This window comes from Felis catus, chromosome C1 (genome assembly GCF_018350175.1).
Source record: "Felis catus isolate Fca126 chromosome C1, F.catus_Fca126_mat1.0, whole genome shotgun sequence".
Taxonomy (NCBI): Eukaryota; Metazoa; Chordata; class Mammalia; order Carnivora; family Felidae; genus Felis; species Felis catus.
This window is the reverse complement of record NC_058375.1, coordinates 170,619,566-170,637,705: the sequence shown is the minus strand read 5'-3', so window position 1 is coordinate 170,637,705 and position 18,140 is coordinate 170,619,566. Positions and strand designations below refer to the sequence as shown.

At 32.9% G+C, this 18,140-nt stretch overlaps 1 protein-coding gene across 5 annotated transcripts in view; it reads left to right on the top strand.

Annotated features, from left to right (window-relative positions):
* NCKAP1 (NCK associated protein 1) overlaps positions 1 to 18,140 on the top strand; it is a 108,923-nt gene that overhangs the window by 40,847 nt on the left and 49,936 nt on the right. For 4 of the 5 annotated variants that reach the window (XM_023259532.2, XM_023259531.2, XM_023259530.2 and 1 more), the window contains 9 exons: positions 1,166 to 1,303; positions 2,428 to 2,476; positions 6,621 to 6,777; positions 9,795 to 9,851; positions 11,923 to 12,019; positions 12,668 to 12,774; positions 13,493 to 13,625; positions 16,188 to 16,269; positions 17,800 to 17,858. In XM_023259532.2, the coding sequence (XP_023115300.1) occupies positions 1,166 to 1,303; positions 2,428 to 2,476; positions 6,621 to 6,777; positions 9,795 to 9,851; positions 11,923 to 12,019; positions 12,668 to 12,774; positions 13,493 to 13,625; positions 16,188 to 16,269; positions 17,800 to 17,858 (879 nt within the window). The remainder of the gene's footprint in view (positions 1 to 1,165; positions 1,304 to 2,427; positions 2,477 to 6,620; positions 6,778 to 9,794; positions 9,852 to 11,922; positions 12,020 to 12,667; positions 12,775 to 13,492; positions 13,626 to 16,187; positions 16,270 to 17,799; positions 17,859 to 18,140) is intronic. The other variant, XM_023259533.2, reaches the window with a different exon arrangement.

The following is an 18,140-nucleotide window of genomic DNA, read 5'->3' as shown; positions in this document are numbered from 1 at the left end:
GCATTGCAGATGGAGATGTCAGGATTCCTCAGAGTGCTGAGCATACCACAGTCATTTGTCTCTGATTTGGGTATTGCTTTTTCCTCACCTGGAACTGTCTTCCCTACTCCTCTCTGTTTTCTCTATACATTCATTTCTGACTTTTTGCCAATCACCTACAGCCAAGTTTTTATTTACCCAATTCAGATTTGGTTCTTTTCCCACTTAAGTGATGAAAATTTCCTTAAGACTCTTGCATGTCTTTTTAAGTTCTCCATAGTCATTTGCATATACTAGACTATTAATAATTGCTTCAAGAGAATTATCCATTTGGATTAGACCCTTTATTTCCTAATCACAATTTTTCTGATGTTCCATGATATCTCAGGTTTAGATACAAAGTCTATCCTGTATTTGCTAGGATTTGTTAAAATTAATTTTAAAAACATTCATAATCACTTGGGAAAGTATAATAAAAATACAGATTCCTGGGGTCTACTCCCAGAGGTTCTGGTTTACTAAGTTTCAGGTAGAACTCTGGATTCTGATTTTTGAACAAATTCCATGGTAATTCATGTGCACTCAGATGTTCACTCTTACACAGAGATTCTAGGAAGCAAAGATGAATACCAAAGGACAGTTAAAAGCAAGTAAGAAGCAGATGAGAAGAAACATTAAATACCTTGATGATAAAGCTATAATTAACAGACCAAATGACAAATAGAAGTTAAGTAATTTATTAAGATAGAGCACATTTTTTTTTTGTAAAGAAATCTTTGGAGAAATATGAAATATGTTGAGCTCTATTAACAGTCCTATAACCCTAATGTGTTTTTTCAAAGAACTATTAGAGTAGAAAATGATGCACAAAAGAATGTGCCTACTACCCCTTTTGAAATAAAGATCCCAAGATTGCCAAACATTGTAACTTTTAAGGAACTAACATGATTTCCTGAGCTGAGCTCTTGCCCAGGAATACAGAATCTAGTTTTTATGAAATTAAAAAAAAATTCTAGAGGTGGTAGCCAGACCCACCTTAGATACTATATGGAGCATAGTTGTAATTAGGCTTTGTTGTTTTAGGATGGTACAGTTAGAAACACACAGCACTTGTAGCTGAAATTTAAATGGAAAAATAAAAAAAAAGTCTTTGTTCCTCAACTTCCTTTTTTCCTATTTTAATTAGTCTCTTTCAGATGCACTAATTTCTCTTCAGATGGTGTATCCTCGAAGGAATCTTTCAGCTGACCAGTGGAGAAATGCCCAACTATTGAGTCTCATCAGTGCACCCAGTACAATGCTTAATCCTGCACAGTCTGACACCGTATGGTTCTGTTCTTCCCTTTTTGAATAAAAATAGTAAAGTTGATTTTTAAAAAAATACCAGCAATGCAGTACTGTTGTGATTTTTCTTCTGATTGATGTTAGCCTGTCAGTGAAGTTTATTGTAAAATGTCCAGTAATTAAGTTGTACTATTGAGTTTTTTCTTTCTAAAATCTGATGCTAAGTTAATACAATTAGTAATGTATTTTCTCTTAAAATTTAAATGTCTGTTTTGTTCTGTTATAGTAGAAAATTTGGGAAATGCCGAAAATTGTAAAGAAGGAAATACAAATCATCTTAAATCCTCACCAAAATCATTATATTGTTTTATATAGTTGACCCTTAAACAACATTGGTTTGAACTGTGTGAGTTCACTTACACGTGTATTTTTTGATAAATACAGTATTGTACTGTAAATGTATTTTCTCTTAAGATTTTCTTAATATTTTCTCTAGCTTTATTGTAAGAATACATTATATAATATGTGTAACTTACAAAATATATATTAATTGACTTTGTCATTGGTAAGGCTTCTGGTCAACAGTAAGCTATTAGTATTTAAATTTTTGGAAGTCAGGAGTGTTAGGCAAATTTTCAGTTGCATGGGGGGCAGGGTGTTGGCATTCCTAATCCTCCTATTGTTCAAGGGTCAACTGTATTTTCAATCTGTTCTCTGTATGTATAAAAATATATGTTATGCAGATGGAGAATACACACACAAAATTACTGATTGGGGTGAGATAGTAAGTACCCATGTACCTAAATCTTTTTTAAATTGATTAAATATTATCTCTTGGAATACTACAAGCTCTGAAATAGACTTGGGAAATTTGAAGTTGTCCTTTATCAGATTGAAGACAGTTTAGCAACAGTATTATTTTAAGGGAGGTTTCAGGGAGTGTAAATGTGAAAGGGGCACAGCTCTTACTGTCCTTTATGGACTGCAAGTTTAAATCATAAGTTATAAAACTTTTATCCAGCATTTTAAATACGTCATGGTGGTATTTGAGCCAAGAATTGAGCAGTAAGAGTTTTTAGGAGGAAGAGAAGGAGAGTGACTTAGCATAGGATTTGTTTTTTTAGAATTTCTTCTAATCACAGGTATATATTTTCTCTTTTTAAGATGCCTTGTGAATATCTCTCTTTGGATGCAATGGAAAAATGGATTATCTGTAAGTAAAATCAATTAGTTTTATAACTATCTCTCAGGTTTTAAGTTTTAGAGAAAAATAACAGGTAATGTGGATTACTTCTGTGCCAAGCACTGTCCTAAGCCATTTCTGTGTATTACCTCATTCAGTTCTCGTACTGACCCTGTCAAGATGGTCTGTTTTATAGTCGAGGAATCTAAAGCTTAGTCTACGTAGCTAATAAGTGACAGACAAAATGAGAACCTAGGCTAATGCCAAGGCTCATGGTACATTATATTGCCTCTCAGTATGACTGTCAAAACTACATTTTTATTTTGTTTTTAATGATTTTTTAAAATGTCATGTTTATTCAGCTAAGGTTTTTGGTTTTAGTTTACTTCTGTACATATAATAATGACTCATCATTGGCAGTTAAATGCATTGGAAGATGAAATTACTAGTTGTGCCCCTGGGACGTTTACAAACCATAGGGGAAATAGACACAGTAACATACAGATACAATATAGAATGAGAGTTACTATAATTACTTCTACCGCCCCCAGGTCCAGTAGCATATGGGAATAATTTTGAGCAGTTTTTGTTTCTTAGTTCTTATAGGTCTTGTTTCTTGGTTTATTAACCTTTAAGATTTATTTGTTTTTTTTTTATTATAGTATATCTCAAACTATAGTGAAGGACCAGTTTTTAAAAAAATTTTTTTTGGGGCGCCTGGGTGGCGCAGTCGGTTAAGCGTCCGACTTCAGCTAGGTCACGATCTCGCGGTCCGTGAGTTCGAGCCCCGCGTCAGGCTCTGGGCTGATGGCTCAGAGCCTGGAGCCTGTTTCCGATTCTGTGTCTCCCTCTCTCTCTGCCCCTCCCCCGTTCATGCTCTGTCTCTCTCTGTCTCAAAAATAAATAAATGTTAAAAAAAAAAAAAAAATAAAAAAAAAAAAATTTTTTTTGCATTGATACTTCTATAAAATTCAAAAAAATTGAATTATTAGAATTACCAGAAATTTATACAGATGCAAAAGCCCACATTTTAAATTATTAAATTCAGTTTAATCTAACATTGTTTTTAGGTTTCTACTCATAAATCAATGTCAGATTTTTATGAGAGTTTCTAAATACTGTTAGTTTCTTTACTCAATCTCATGATGCCCTGGCACTTTGAATAGCACTGTTATTAGTATGAAAGAGGAGGAATTTAGCACATAACTCCCTGTCCCTGGCCATTTTTATTAATTATATATTTTACATTGATCATTTTTGTGATACTCTATTTTCTTCTGTAACTATAGTTAAGATTTTCATCCTTTAGTCTCTTACTTGATCAAAACACAGTTTTCAAAGTATTAATTTTGCTTAAATGTATCGTGATCCTTGGTTGTTCATGTTTATGGAAGTTTGGCTGTAGAACAGAGGTGATTAGTAGAGTTAGGTAGCATGATGACCTAGAGTTAATAGCACTAGTGCCCCTAGTCTTTAGGAATGCTGATTACAGGGCCCTGTATGATGAGAGGGAGGTAGGTCAGAAGGCAGGCTACCCTAAGAAGGAATGTAGGGACATAGAGGCAGATTTGGGATAATCACAGTTGCCCAAGTAAGGAAGGTTTACTCTGAAGTTTGCTGCCTTCATGTGTTTGACCCTTGAGTAGAGTTAATATAGAAGTTAAGAATTACCTTAAACTCTGCACTTGTCATTTTAACCCTAAAACTCATAGTAGGACTTTTCTGTAGACTGTGGTCTACTTTCTTTAGTGCTTTGCTCTAGATTAGTTTCAAGTGTGGTCCCAGGATCAGCAGCATCACCTAGGAACTTATTAGATATGTAGAATCTTGATTTTCACCCTAGACCTACTCAATTGGAAACAGTGAATGGATCCTAGCAATCTGATTTAATAAGTCTTCCTAGTAGCTCTGATGCAAGCTAAAGTTGGAGAATTATTGGTCTAGATTATAGCCTGGGGCCGAGAGTTACTGAGAGTCTGGAATGTTGAAGACCCAGCTATTTGGAATGCAATTATAAAATAACTTATCCTGATGTTCTTTTCAGGGTCTATTCTTGCTCTGTTGGTTGGACTCAGAGGACTCCTTGGGAAAGATCTCTTTTCATCTCTGGAGTTTTGGATTACTAATTCCTGACTCTCTTTAAATTGATAGTCGAGTTCTGTCTACTTTCGATCTTAAAAGATTTTTCCCAACTTTCTTGTCTAGTATTGGTATTTATTTATTTATTAATTAATTAATTAACATCCACATTAGTTAGCATATAGTGCAATAATGCTTTCAGGAGTAGAGTCCCGTGATTCATCCCCTACATATAACACCCAGCGTTCATCCCAACAAGTGTCCTCCTTAATGCCTCTTGCCCATTTAGCCCATCTCCCCACCCAGAACCCCTCCAGCAACCCTCAGTTTGTTCTCTGTATTTAAGAGTCTCTTATGTTTTATCCCCCTCCATGTTTTTGTATTCTTTTTGCTTCTCTTCCCTTATGTTCATCTGTTTTGTATCTTAAATTCCACATGAGTAAAGTCACATGATATTTGTCTTTCTCTAATTTCCCTTAGCATAATACACTCTAGTTCCATCCACATAGTTGCAGATGGCAAGATTTCATTCTTAGTATTGGTCTTCTTTCTTGTTTTCTAACATTTTTGTGGCTAAAGTAACTAAATTTTTTTTTCTGTCCTTGTATTGGAACCTTGGTGGGTAAAGGAAATTAATATGTGATTTAATTAATAAATCATCCTAATCTTGGGCAGTCTATTTTAAATTAATTTGCCCTTTTTGATTCTGTCATAAACAAATGAAGATATTTTAATTCATAAGGTAATCCATATCTTAAAAAAATAAAATATATGGTAACCCATAATAACTGCTAACATCTTTAGAGAAACGTTTTATTATCTGCAGCAATTTTGTGACTCTAAGTATTCAACGAGGTATAAAACACTAAGCGAAATCACTTTTTACTCAGAGGTTTAGAGTAAAAAAACATTATATAGGACAAGAATCTTTTACAAACAGTTTCTTGTGAGGACTTAAGTTTCCATGCGTATATTCTGTTTCTTTGGTTGTATACCAGACCATGTAATTGGCTGTGTTTAGGGGTCCTGTTGCATGAAAAACTTTTTTATGTTTCAGGGTATTTAAAGAAGTTTAATATGCTTCTGTATATGATTCCACAGTATATGCCTACTTACCTTAGAAAGTTAACTTGCTTGCGTAGTGTCCTGTTAAAGGAAGGTTGAGCTAAGAATAAAAAGATGAATGACAAGTTATATGTTAATGATTCAGGAATTTAAAAGGGGGAGTGACCACTGAGAATCCTAGGGAAATCTCACAGAAAAAGGATTGGTTAGTAACTGACCCAGTAACTTGTGTATAGCAGGTACTGAGTAAATGTTGAATGACTGACAGATGAGGTTTTGTGGTGTAGTGGAGAGGGCTACAGAGGGCATCAACAAACATACATAGGATTTTAAATTTGTATAGGATTTCCAAAGTAGATAACAAAAGATGAAAGAGATATATGAATTCATGTAAGAAAGCAGCATAATATATTGAAAGAATCTTAGACTTTAAGGGTAAATACTTGAGGCTTAATATAGCTCTAATAGTTAATAGTATAACTTTAGGCAAGTCATTGAACCTTCATTTCTTCAACTATAAAAGAGAAGGATACCATCTATTTTATCTACTCCAGAGAATCATGTGAGATAATGTAAGTGAAAGCTTATTTAGTAATCTATATATTGCTGTGAAAATGTGAGATGCATTTCTTCTGGTGATTTAAAAAAGTAGATTAGCCTTATTTTTCATTTACTGTAACAGTTATGATTACTGTATTTGTTGATTAGTTTAACTTCTGATATCTAGGTTAAAATATTTTATAAAGATTTTGAAAATGTCTTTTACTCATTTATTAAAATGACTTTTTTCACAGGCCAGAAACAACATTTTTTCTCATCAGTGTGGGTTCAAAGGACTGATTTTGCAGAATACAGAAAATTATTGACAATTGTTGCCATCTTGTGTGTATGAGTTATTACCTGTCACTTAAAAAGCCTCAATAAAAAGCCTCAATTTTATGTTTCTGAAATTTTTGGAAGCTACTTTGTAATGGAAAGAATTTAATTTTGGAATACTTTTATATTCGTATTTACTTTTTTTTTTTTTAAGTTGGCTTCATTTTGTGCCATGGGATTCTAAATACTGATGCGACAGCGCTGAACCTTTGGAAGCTAGCTCTTCAAAGTAGCTCTTGCCTCTCTCTCTTTCGGGATGAAGTTTTCCACATTCACAAAGCTGCAGAAGACTTATTTGTAAACATACGAGGGTATGGCATTTTCATTTATCTTGTCTTTTTTTTTGGAGAAGGGTAGTGAGTGAATGATTTTTGTTGAAGTTTGGGGATAGAGAAGGGTCATGTATGCAAGAAGATGTCACCTGTACCCTCTTACTGGTCACAGTAAGTTTTTTTCTTAACAGTCACCCTGATACGGTATTTTCATATATTTTATAGGTAACTTCACAGACTGAAGTATCTAGTGTTTCTCCCCTTTTAAAACTTGTATTCTATGATAAAGAAGATGTGCTCTCTTTTGCAAATTATGATACGGGTTTAGACATAAATATTGCTAAAAGCACCATATACATTTTAGAGTTTTGAAATTTGTAGAAGTGCTATTGAGAAGTATGTGGGTGAGTCAGAAGAACTTCATTAAATTATAACAATTATACAAGTCAGACTGCTGCACGTAAGAAATCATGTTTCCTTTTAATAAGGTGTTCCAAGTGACTCATTTATATTCATTCCCTGGAAAGCAAATAGTTCTTACAAATTTGTTTCCTTGAAATTTTTAATGCCTGCATTTCTTTCTATATGAGGTTCTGTAGGCAGTATACAGTAAACAGGTTGGCCTCAGACTTGGTAGTAGTTTTGAAATCTTTTGAAATTAGGAGCGTCTAAAATATTCTAAAATACCTGAAAGTGTCAAATAGTTATGTCCAGCTTGTTAGTTTCAGATACAAATGAAGTTTACCAACATTTGATTCATATCCAATTTAGAAATGTCTTCATGCAGGGTGCCTGGGTGGCTCAGTCGGTTAAGTGTCCCAACTATTGATCTCAGCTCAGGTCTTGATCTTAGGGTTGTGAGTTGAAGTCCCATGCTGGACTCCATACTGGGCATGAAATCTACTTAAAAAACAAACAAACAAACAAACAAAAAAATGTCTTGAAGAAATTGAGATAAAGCATCTGTTAGTTATTAAAAAGTAAATATACCAACTAAGCCTCAAATTTTAGTGTGCATAAAAATTACTCTGGGATGCGTATTAATCCAGATTACTGGGCATGATCCCTAATTTGTATTTCCTATATCTGTATCTTGGAGAGTTAAAAGAATCTGCTCTTTTTCTCCCTAGTAATTTTTGAAGTAGAATTTACAGACAGAAGAATGCATAAATTTTACATGTATGTCTCAATAACTTCATATATGAATACTCTAGGTGACCACCTAGATCAAGATATAGAACATTTCCATTATCCCCAGAAAATTGTCTTGTGTCTCTTTTTTGGTCAGTACTGCCACCCCTGGTCTCCCACCTTTCAGTTCCCTTCTCCGGTGACCACTGTTCTGGTTTCTGTCACCATGGATGGTTCTGACATTCTCATGTTGGTAGATTCTCAGGTATAATATGAGAACTAGTGCCCTATGTACTTTCCAGCTCTTACTTGACTTTTATTTTAGATGCTGGAGTACTTGGAAATATCCTATGTCAGATGGATGCTTCCTAATTTATTTTCATTTTCTAATTGGTTCAGATTGAAAATTAAGAAACTTGTATTATGTCTTAGCATATTGATAGCTCCTCTGTGGAATCATATTTAAATATATGTAAGCATTTAGAACCAGGTAGTCTATATATTGAGCGAGCTTATGTTATATATGGTACACTAAGTTGAATGACACCATGAGACCAGTTATCTTTAAAAAAATTTTTTTTAATGTATATTTATTTTTGAGAGAGAGACAGATTGTTGGTGGGGTAGGGGCAGAGAGTGAGGGAGATGCTGAATCTGAAGCAGGCTTCAGGCTCTGAGCTGTCAGCAAAGAGCCTGACGTGGGCTTGAACCCACGAACTGCAAGATCATGCCCTGAGCTGAAGTCAGATGCTTAACTGACTGAGCCACCCAGGCACCCCACCAATTGTCTTTTTGTTACGCTTTTTTTTTCTTTATGTTAATACTTTTCTAACAATGAATTTGCCATTTAAGAATCTTCATGATTAAAGTTGTAAAGTTTTAATTTATTAAGTCATGAGTGATCACTTGAAAATATGATTTACAGTACTTACAGGTTAGATTGTAAGTATAAAAGCTTATTAATTATGAAAGAGAATGATTACAGATTTAGTATATTTTAGACATTTGCTCAAAGATCACATAAATCTTAGAGCACTTAATTTAGAAGCTGGGACTTCTTGGTTTAAGTGGTCTTAGCCAGGTTGTCAAGAAGATAATTTTTCTTTAACATTTTAGGAATTTTGAGTTTTTGCGTGTAGTATTAATGAAAATAACATTTATTAGCTCTTTTTTTCACATGTTACCTTTAAATTTTTTTATGTTGGTTCCTATTTTTTGTTTTTGTTTTTGAAATTTTTTTAATGTTTATTTATTTTGTGAGAGAGAGAGAGGAGGGGGCAGAGAGAGGGAGACAGAGGCTTCAGAGTGGGCTCCATACTGACATCAAAGAGCCTGACGGGAATCAAACTCATGAACCATGAGATTATGACCTGAGCTGAAGTTGGATGCTTATCTGACTGACCTACCCAGGCACCTGGTGTCCTATTTCTTTTAATTTAGTCTTAGGCTTTCCTGCCCCAGTTTTTTCTACCATAAAACCCCTATCTCCAGACATTCAGTAGTGTTACTCCTTAGTATATATCCTTTCAGAATTTTTTTTAATCAGATAGCATAAAATTAGAAGTAGTAGCTTTGTTATTACTTTAGATTTTGGAGACCACTGTTAATTACATTGGAGGTACAATTTTAGTGTCTCTGTGGGTTCTTTACGAGGTGTATATAATCAAAGATCTACATTGTGAGCTTCAATTTTATTGTTAGATTTAATATAATATGAGATCTGTTTTTCTAAGAAGACTTGACTGGGTACTTAGGAAAGGAGGTAGGTGGACTTGTTCCATGCATTTCTAGTTTGAGCACCATTTTTTTCTTATTGCTAATAGTCGTTTTTAATTGACTTTTAGTATTTGGCTAACTCGTTTTGACTGTTACTGATGAAATTAGGATTAACAAGAATCTAATTTTTTTTTTTTTTTTGCACATAGCTATAATAAGCGTATTAATGACATAAGAGAATGCAAAGAGGCAGCTGTGTCACATGCGTAAGTAGTTCTGTTTTCTCTGTGGAACTTGTAATCAACAAGAATTTCTGTCTTAAAGCATAATTTTGTTCACATACTGCAGATTAATGGTGTGCAATATGGGATAGAAGTGGGGCAATCAATGAGAAGTATATATCCTCAGTATTTAGTAAGCTTCAGGTTAGTACAGACAGATCTGGAATATTTTTGTAGTGTTGATAAAAATGCTCTAAGCAAGTACCATACAAAGGTCTTTTATTTTAGGTATCATTCAGATCTTTTGCCATCACTATGCTTTCATATCAATACTTTTCAAGGTGTGATGATTTTTGTACCACTTCATGAAAATAGATATATCTTTATACTCTCCCAAATAGTATTTACTTTTCAAAGTATGTTATCCTCATGCCCTTACCTAATTGTAGTAAATATTTTATATTAGTAAGTATATAGAATAACTTAAAAATTATCATATTTAAGATCTTTGAACAACTTTTTGATTTTCTCATGAAATAATTATAAATAATTTGATAATTCAGTGTTACATATATACTTCTATAAAATATTTTCTCCACTGAGCCTAGGTAATGTTATCTGATCCATCCATATTTCTGTAAAGCAGAGTATAAAGCACCACTGCCATCAATGAAAATATAAAAACCACAAGAAGTTTCAGAATTTAGGTTTAGGCTATACGATGGATTTTGGGAATTTAAACCATCTTTATTCATTGCTGTCAGTGACCTATTTCCTCATGCATATTTTTTCACTTGAATGAAATGCTTATATTTAAAAAGTTATTTTCTAGTACTAATATATTTTGGAGTGTGTTAGCATTCCTTTCTTGACATACAGAAATACAAATGATTATCACTTCTTCATGGGATAGACTCTATTGTAGGCACATATATGATTCTTAGCTATCTTTTATGAAACTCTTTTAAAGGTAAGGCATTTTCTCCCTTTATTATATAAAGTAGTTGTAGGTAGTAAGCAGTAAGAACTCCTCATAGGAATTCCTCATTACCTTGTGCCAAGCATGGTACTTTATAGACATTTTCTCTCAGTATTAATAACACCACAGACTCCTTGCCACAACTCGGTGTAACAAAATAGTCAAAATAACATTGCCTTTTTTCTTAGAAATTGTATTGGATGACTTTATTATTGTAAGATAAAAAACAGCTTGTCATTGGAATTAGCCTAATGTAATAATACTATGTATCAGACATCATGAAAGATGTATCTTTTCAGGGAGGTGTCATCATCCCTGTTTTATAGATGACAGGGTGAAACTAGGAGGGGTGTGTGTGTGGGGGGGGGGTGCAGAGGGTGCTGTTTTTTGCACCTATCAAAATCTTAAAACTTTGTTGGGACAGTGTGTATTTTGCATAGTGTGAGGAGTTGGAATACTTAGAACATTCTGTGATATTTTTTTCCACATTAATATGTAAGAGTAATTCTTTTAAATTTGCATTTTATTTTAAAAATACCTAGTAGTGAATATTTATGATTATCTTTTCCTTTCCTCATCTTTCTGTTTTTGAAGATTACCAAATGATCTCATCCTAATATCTTTATTATATATAGCTCTTGTTTATTAGTCTTACCTATTTAATAAGAATATACTTAATAAAGTAGGATATAATCAGATATTTAATAAGTTGTGTTCATTTTCTTTGTGGGGGTGACAGAAAATGTATGTAGTAGAACATTGCTTGTTTTCAAGGATTTCACAGTCCACTTTTATAAAGTGCTAGGCTAAATGGTATTAAAGTTGCAGACATTATTCAAAAATGGGCATCTGGATATTGGGAAATGCTTCTTGAAGGGTTGGTCTTGAAGTTTGGGTAGGATTTTGATAGGTGGAGAGTAACAGAATAAACATGGTTATAAAAACACTGCAAGGAAGGCAAGGATAAACATAAGTTTGGAAAGTCATTTAATGATATGACATACACATAGAAGATATTTGTAGGAGCTTGTGCTTCCTAAAAAATGTTTGTAAATTGACCTGAAATGGTAAGTTATTTAATTGCCAATAATGATTTTAGTAGAAACAGATAAGTTATATTGATGTCTTTCCCTATAGTGGTTCAATGCACAGAGAAAGACGCAAATTTTTAAGATCTGCACTGAAAGAATTGGCTACTGTCCTCTCTGATCAACCTGGCTTGCTAGGTCCAAAGGTAATTGATTTAATTCTTATTTCAACTACAGGTGTACCGTATTAAAATGAAAAAAATTCGGGGCGCTTGGGTGGCTCAGTCGGTTAAGCGGCCGACTTCGGCTCAGGTCATGATCTCGCGGTCCGTGAGTTCGAGCCCCGTGACGGGCTCTGTGCTGACAGCTCAGAGCCTGGAGACTGTTTGAGATTCTGTGTCTCCCTCTCTCTGACCCTCCCCCGTTCATGCTCTGTTTCTCTCTGTCTCAAAAATAAATAAACGTTAAAAAAAATTATAAATAAAATGAAAAAAATTCTATGAAATTTTACTAAAATTTGAATTCTTATTTAACTGTAGGTGTGCCAATTAAAATTAAAAAAAAAATTCTCTATGGAAAACTACTAAAATTTATATTTAACTGGGAATGAATTTGCTTACTTGACATTCATACATCACACCTTCCTGCATTTTTCTCACTTCATGTTTGAATGTGTACTCCCCTTGATACCTGTCTCTAGGTTTTCTTCTGTGTTCTCGTTTTTGTCTTTGAACTTCATATTATCAGTTCTTGCCAGTGGCTCTCACTTAGACAAAGATTATGAATAGGTTTTGTTAATAATCTTGGCATGAGAATAAGCAAATGTTTTTTTTTGTTTTTTTTTTTTTAACTAGGCACTTTTTGTTTTTATGGCATTATCCTTTGCCCGTGATGAAATTATCTGGCTACTTCGTCATGCAGATAACATGCCAAAGAAGAGTGCAGATGACTTTATAGATAAGTAAGTTAGCAACATTTAAAGAGTTATTTTTTGAATATTTTGATGTATGGGATGTGGAATTTGGGGACATTGAAGTTAAATTATTTTGAAAACCTTTTTTAGAGCTTTTCACATTTCATAATAAAGGGATATTTGTAATACACCATTAGATGATATGAATTAAAATGCAGTCAGTGTTAGCTTAATATTAGGGCTTGTAATGTTTCCTAAACCTAGATGGTCATAAAGTTCTTATTTCCTTGCTATAACCAGTCATATTTTCTTTGGAATTCATTTTTTAAAATGATTCACTACACAAAAATTTAAATAAGAACCTTAATGAACCAAGTGTGTTATTTGAAATGTCTTTATCATTTTAGTACACAGTCCTTCAATAGGAATTAGATAAATGAAACAGAAATAAGAGCTTACAGAAAAATCTTAATTCTTCTAATCCTCTAATCCTCTTCCGTTTGTGATTTTTTTTAATGATGTAATTTATGAGATACTCTAATTTTATTTTCATTTTGGGTTTTCCTTTATCAACTTTTTAGTCATAGCTGTTTTTTAATTTTTGCTTTCCATCATGGAAATGTCTTTAGGAAGGAATTGACATAAAATTATATTTAATAATGCTTTTTCTAAGAAAAAAACTCTTGTAGTAATATCAGATACATTTTATATTTTCCTTAATGATGAATTTATTTTTTGAAATACTTTTCTTGGATTTTTTAAAAAGGCACATTGCTGAATTAATATTTTACATGGAAGAGCTTAGAGCACATGTAAGGAAATATGGACCTGTAATGCAGAGGTATTATGTGCAGTACCTCTCTGGCTTTGATGCTGTTGTTCTCAATGAACTTGTGCAGGTAAAAACTGTCTCATGTTACTCTCCCTGTTGTTCCTTCCTTCCCTCCTTTCTAGTAACTGATTTGTTTGCTCAGTATAATCTAGTGCCAAGTGATAGATACAAATGTAAACAAGTCATTGTCCTATCTTGTTAAGGGGGATCATCACTTAGAGGGGAGAAAACATTTAGTTGTAGTCAAGTGTTGTAGCATAGTGTTATGCTTAAGTGTGTACAAAGCTCAGACTGAGCACAATTCAGGGAATTATTCTTTACCTGGCGGGTGGAGGTTGGTATACAGTGACCAAATTATAGAGGGCCTTTCAATTGAGGAGGTTAGTCATAAATCTGATTTATTACTTAGATTACTGTGGCTCAGTATGGATGATGGATTGCTGGGGGCCAAGGGAGGAAACAGAGAGATTAGAAGAGAGCTGATGAGAGCCTGAACTTGGACATTGGCTCTGGCAATAAAGAAGAGATGATGGAGACTTTATAATTGATAACCAAGTATTAGATAAAACACAGAAGATAAATCTTTTAGCATAGTATATTAGAAGATGACCAGATTTTTAAAACACAATTCATCTAGATGTCCTAATAAGATTAAATGTCCTGATTTTATTTTCAATTTGAATTTTCCTCTATTGATTTTTAGTCTTTTTTTTTTTGCTTTCTATAATTTAGTCTTTTTCATCTTAATATAGATTTATTTTTATTCCAAATAAGCTAACTGTAAGGAAAATTGTTTTTTTTTTTTTACTTCATTTATAAAATCAAGATGTCTAAAAAAGTTCTGTAAGCTAATATACAGTATAAAGGAAGAACAACACAAATTCTCTTTGTATTAAGATTATTCTAGGGGTGCCTGAGTGGCTCAGTCAGTTAAGCATCTGAGACTCTTTACTTCGGCTCAGGTCATGATCTCGTATTCATGAGTTGGAGCCCCACATAGGACTCTGTGCTGACCGTGTGGAGCCAGCTAGGAATTCTGTCTCCTTCCCTCTCTCTCAAAATAAATAAAAATAAACTTTAAAAAAAAAAAAAAAGAAGACTATTCTAAAGCTACTGGTTTTCCAGAGAAATAACCATACTTTGAAATCCTGATTTTTCTTTTTCAAATCTACCTAAAAAATGTAAATGAGAAAAGAAAAAGTCTTTCATGGCATTGTTTACCTTGAATTAAATACTCCTTATAGGTTACTATCCTGAATTGGTGTATTTTTTCCTTTATCCACTAGGTGGAGCTCAGATGCTTCCTGTTTACAATGTCCATTAAAAAAGGTCTAGAAAAGCTGATTTTATCTCTAGAATGTTATTGCTTTGCTGTACTTCTATTTTAATAGTTACTACTTAACAGATAAACCAGAGGCTTTTGTGCTATCAGAATGTAAACCAGTCTCCTGGTTTCATGTCAGTTTGAAACTTGCTGTGGCTGGTTGGATATTTTATTAATTTTATAGGTTTATGTTACAGCATTAAAAATTTTAAGTCATTCCGTATCTTTTGGTGTCTTTTTCATCAACTGTATTTTAACAACACTAGGGAGATTAATGTCTTTTTTTCCTAGAATTATAGTACTATAAGTAGCAGTAATACTAATATTAATAATTGTCAGATTTATTGATATTTTATTACATCTATACAACAATCCTCTGAGGATAGGTATGGTTATCATTATTTGTTGAAGAAAATAGACTTTGTGTAACTTGCTCCGTATCACACAGTTCATAAGTAGTAGAGCCAGTATTTGAATTTAGGCTTTAATTACAATGCATGAGCTTTTTATACCCGCTTCTGTTGTGAAGTACCTGCATAGTGTTTCTAACCATTTGGTAGGATTTAAATTTAGAACTAAGATTAACCTGTTAATATAGTTGATGAAATAGCTGTCAAATTTGTTTTTTGTGGTAAAATATACATTTTCTGTGTTCACTATTTTTAAGTGTACAGTTCAGTGAAATTATGTATGTTCACATTGTGCAAGTTTTGAAAATTATGCTGTTAGTGAGCTAAGCATTCACTTATTAAAAAATGTATTATTTATTATCAACTTCCGATGTACTTTATGTGCTATTCATTTTTTTAGCTGGCTTGAAAGGGGTGTTTTTGGTCCTAATCTTACTGAAGTATAATACACACAAAGTCACCTATTTTCAGTATACAGTTTGAATTTTAGCAACTGTCTGTGTTCGTTCACATTACAGCCACTACAGTCAAGACATAGAAAGTTTCCAACACTTAAAAGTTTTCTTGTGTACCTTTTTCTTGTGTACTGATGCTCTCTCTAAATCCCCGCCAACCATTCATCTCCTTTTGGTCACTTTTGCCTTTTTTTTAACAAAAAATTTTGTATAAATGGAATCATATACTATATAATCTTTGTTTTTTATTTCTTTCAGTTAGTATGTTTTTGAGATTCATCCATGTTAATGTATGTATCAACATTTCATTCCTGTTTAAGGCTGAAAAATATTCCTTAGTATGGATATACCATCTTGTGTATCCACCCACCAGTTAGTGGACCTATGAATTGTTTCCCCTGTTAGATGTTCTTAACATTATTTTTTGTTTCTTCTTTTAGAATCTTTCTGTTTGCCCTGAAGATGAATCAATCATCATGTCCTCTTTTGTTAACACTATGACTTCCCTGAGTGTAAAACAAGGTAAGTCTTTTAAATAAAAGCATATTTTCTTCTAATTAGGTTTTCAAATTTGATTTTCAAGGAGAGGATTTCACAGTTAATTTTTATAGACTCACTTATTTTTGGACATATTTAATCTGTTCTCTTTTGTCTTAGCTTTGTTCTCTGTGAAACAAAAGTTTCCAAAATGGGTGTGTGACATTTATAAAAATAATGAGAATTATAGCTTGAAATATTTTATTATTCAGCAGGTGAAAAAAGGCATTTTGTAATTAAAAAAAAACAACAACAACAAAGAAACATAATGAAGTGTATATGTGGTTCAAGCATCACCTGTGACAATAGTATGTACCGTTGATAAAACATTTTAAAAATTGCCAGGCACTTATTTTATCCTATTTAATCCACATCAATTTAAAAAAGTTCTTTATGCTTTTGTTTGGTAGGTTTGGAAACTTAAGGTTTGAGAGTTAACCTCTCCATTATTTAACATGATTTTCCCAAGCTCTAACAGGTATTAAATGCTACTATAGGAATTTTAAGTTCCGGTCTGTCAATCCCAAAAGTTAATGTCATATACTAGATTGCTTCTTCATTATTTGAAAACTTCATTCCAACAAATTGGTGTTATATTTTAGTTTTGTAACCTTTTAAGTAAAGGGTATCCAAATCCTTGAAAATTTGAGTAATAAATACATTTTAGTTTAATCAATATCACACAAGTAGTGAAACTGTTGTAAAGTTGGTTGGTGATAATTTGGTTTGTAAAGAGTTATTTTGAAGAACTTCACTATGCTGTCCAAAGCTTTTGTTTACAGAATTCCTCAAGCTCTAGTCTAGCTTCTTCAAAATTGACATGTAAGCACACTTAGAAACAGTTTAGGAGAGAAGTCTGTATTTAACACTTCTCTTAGCATAACTCCCTCCTTCTATCAACATTTTTATAGGATTTGAGAATTACTGCCTTGTCTTAGCTATTAAATTATTTTTGTTTTTTTTTTAAGTGTACAGTTTAATAGGGTTAAGTGTATTCACATAATTGCTCAACCAATCTCCAGAACGTTTTCATCTTGAAAACTGAATCTCCATAGCTATTAAATGTCAACTTGTCAATTTCCCTCGCCCCTGATATCCGTCATTCTACTTTGTTTCTATGAGTTTGATTACTCTAGGTACCTCATAAGTGGAATCGTGCAGTATTTTTCTTTTTGTCACTGACTTATTTCACAACATATGTCCTCAAGATTCAGCCACACTATAGCATGTGTCAGAATTTCCTTCCTTTTCAAGGCTGAATAATGTACCACATTTTGTTCATCTGTTCCACTGTTGGTGGACATTTGGGTTGCTTCTGCCTTTTAGCTATTATGAATAATGCTGCTATTGTGAATAATGCTGAACATGGGTTTACAACGATCTCTTTAAGACCCTGCTTTTAGTTCTTTTGTGTATATGGCCATAGTTGAATTATCTTGATCTTAAATTTAAAACTGTGATTATATATTTGTTGAAACATTAATTTGCTTTGTAATCTTTTTTCTACTGTTGTAGTTGAAGATGGGGAAGTATTTGATTTCAGAGGAATGAGATTAGATTGGTTTAGGTTACAGGTAAGAATAACTTAATTTTCATTGGCTTTCTGTTTGGATATTGACTATTTTAGCTAATATGGAAACATTACTTAGAAAAAAATTCATTGTTGTATACCTGTTGAAAAAAGTAACCATAGCCTTGTATAACTGACCATAGTCTTTACCTCAGAAGAAACAGTTTTTTTATTAAGATGTAATTGACGTAGAACATTATACTAGTTTCAGGTTTGCAACATCATTACATTAGTACTTATTGCAAAATAGTCGCCATAATGTATCTAATTAACATCCATCACTACA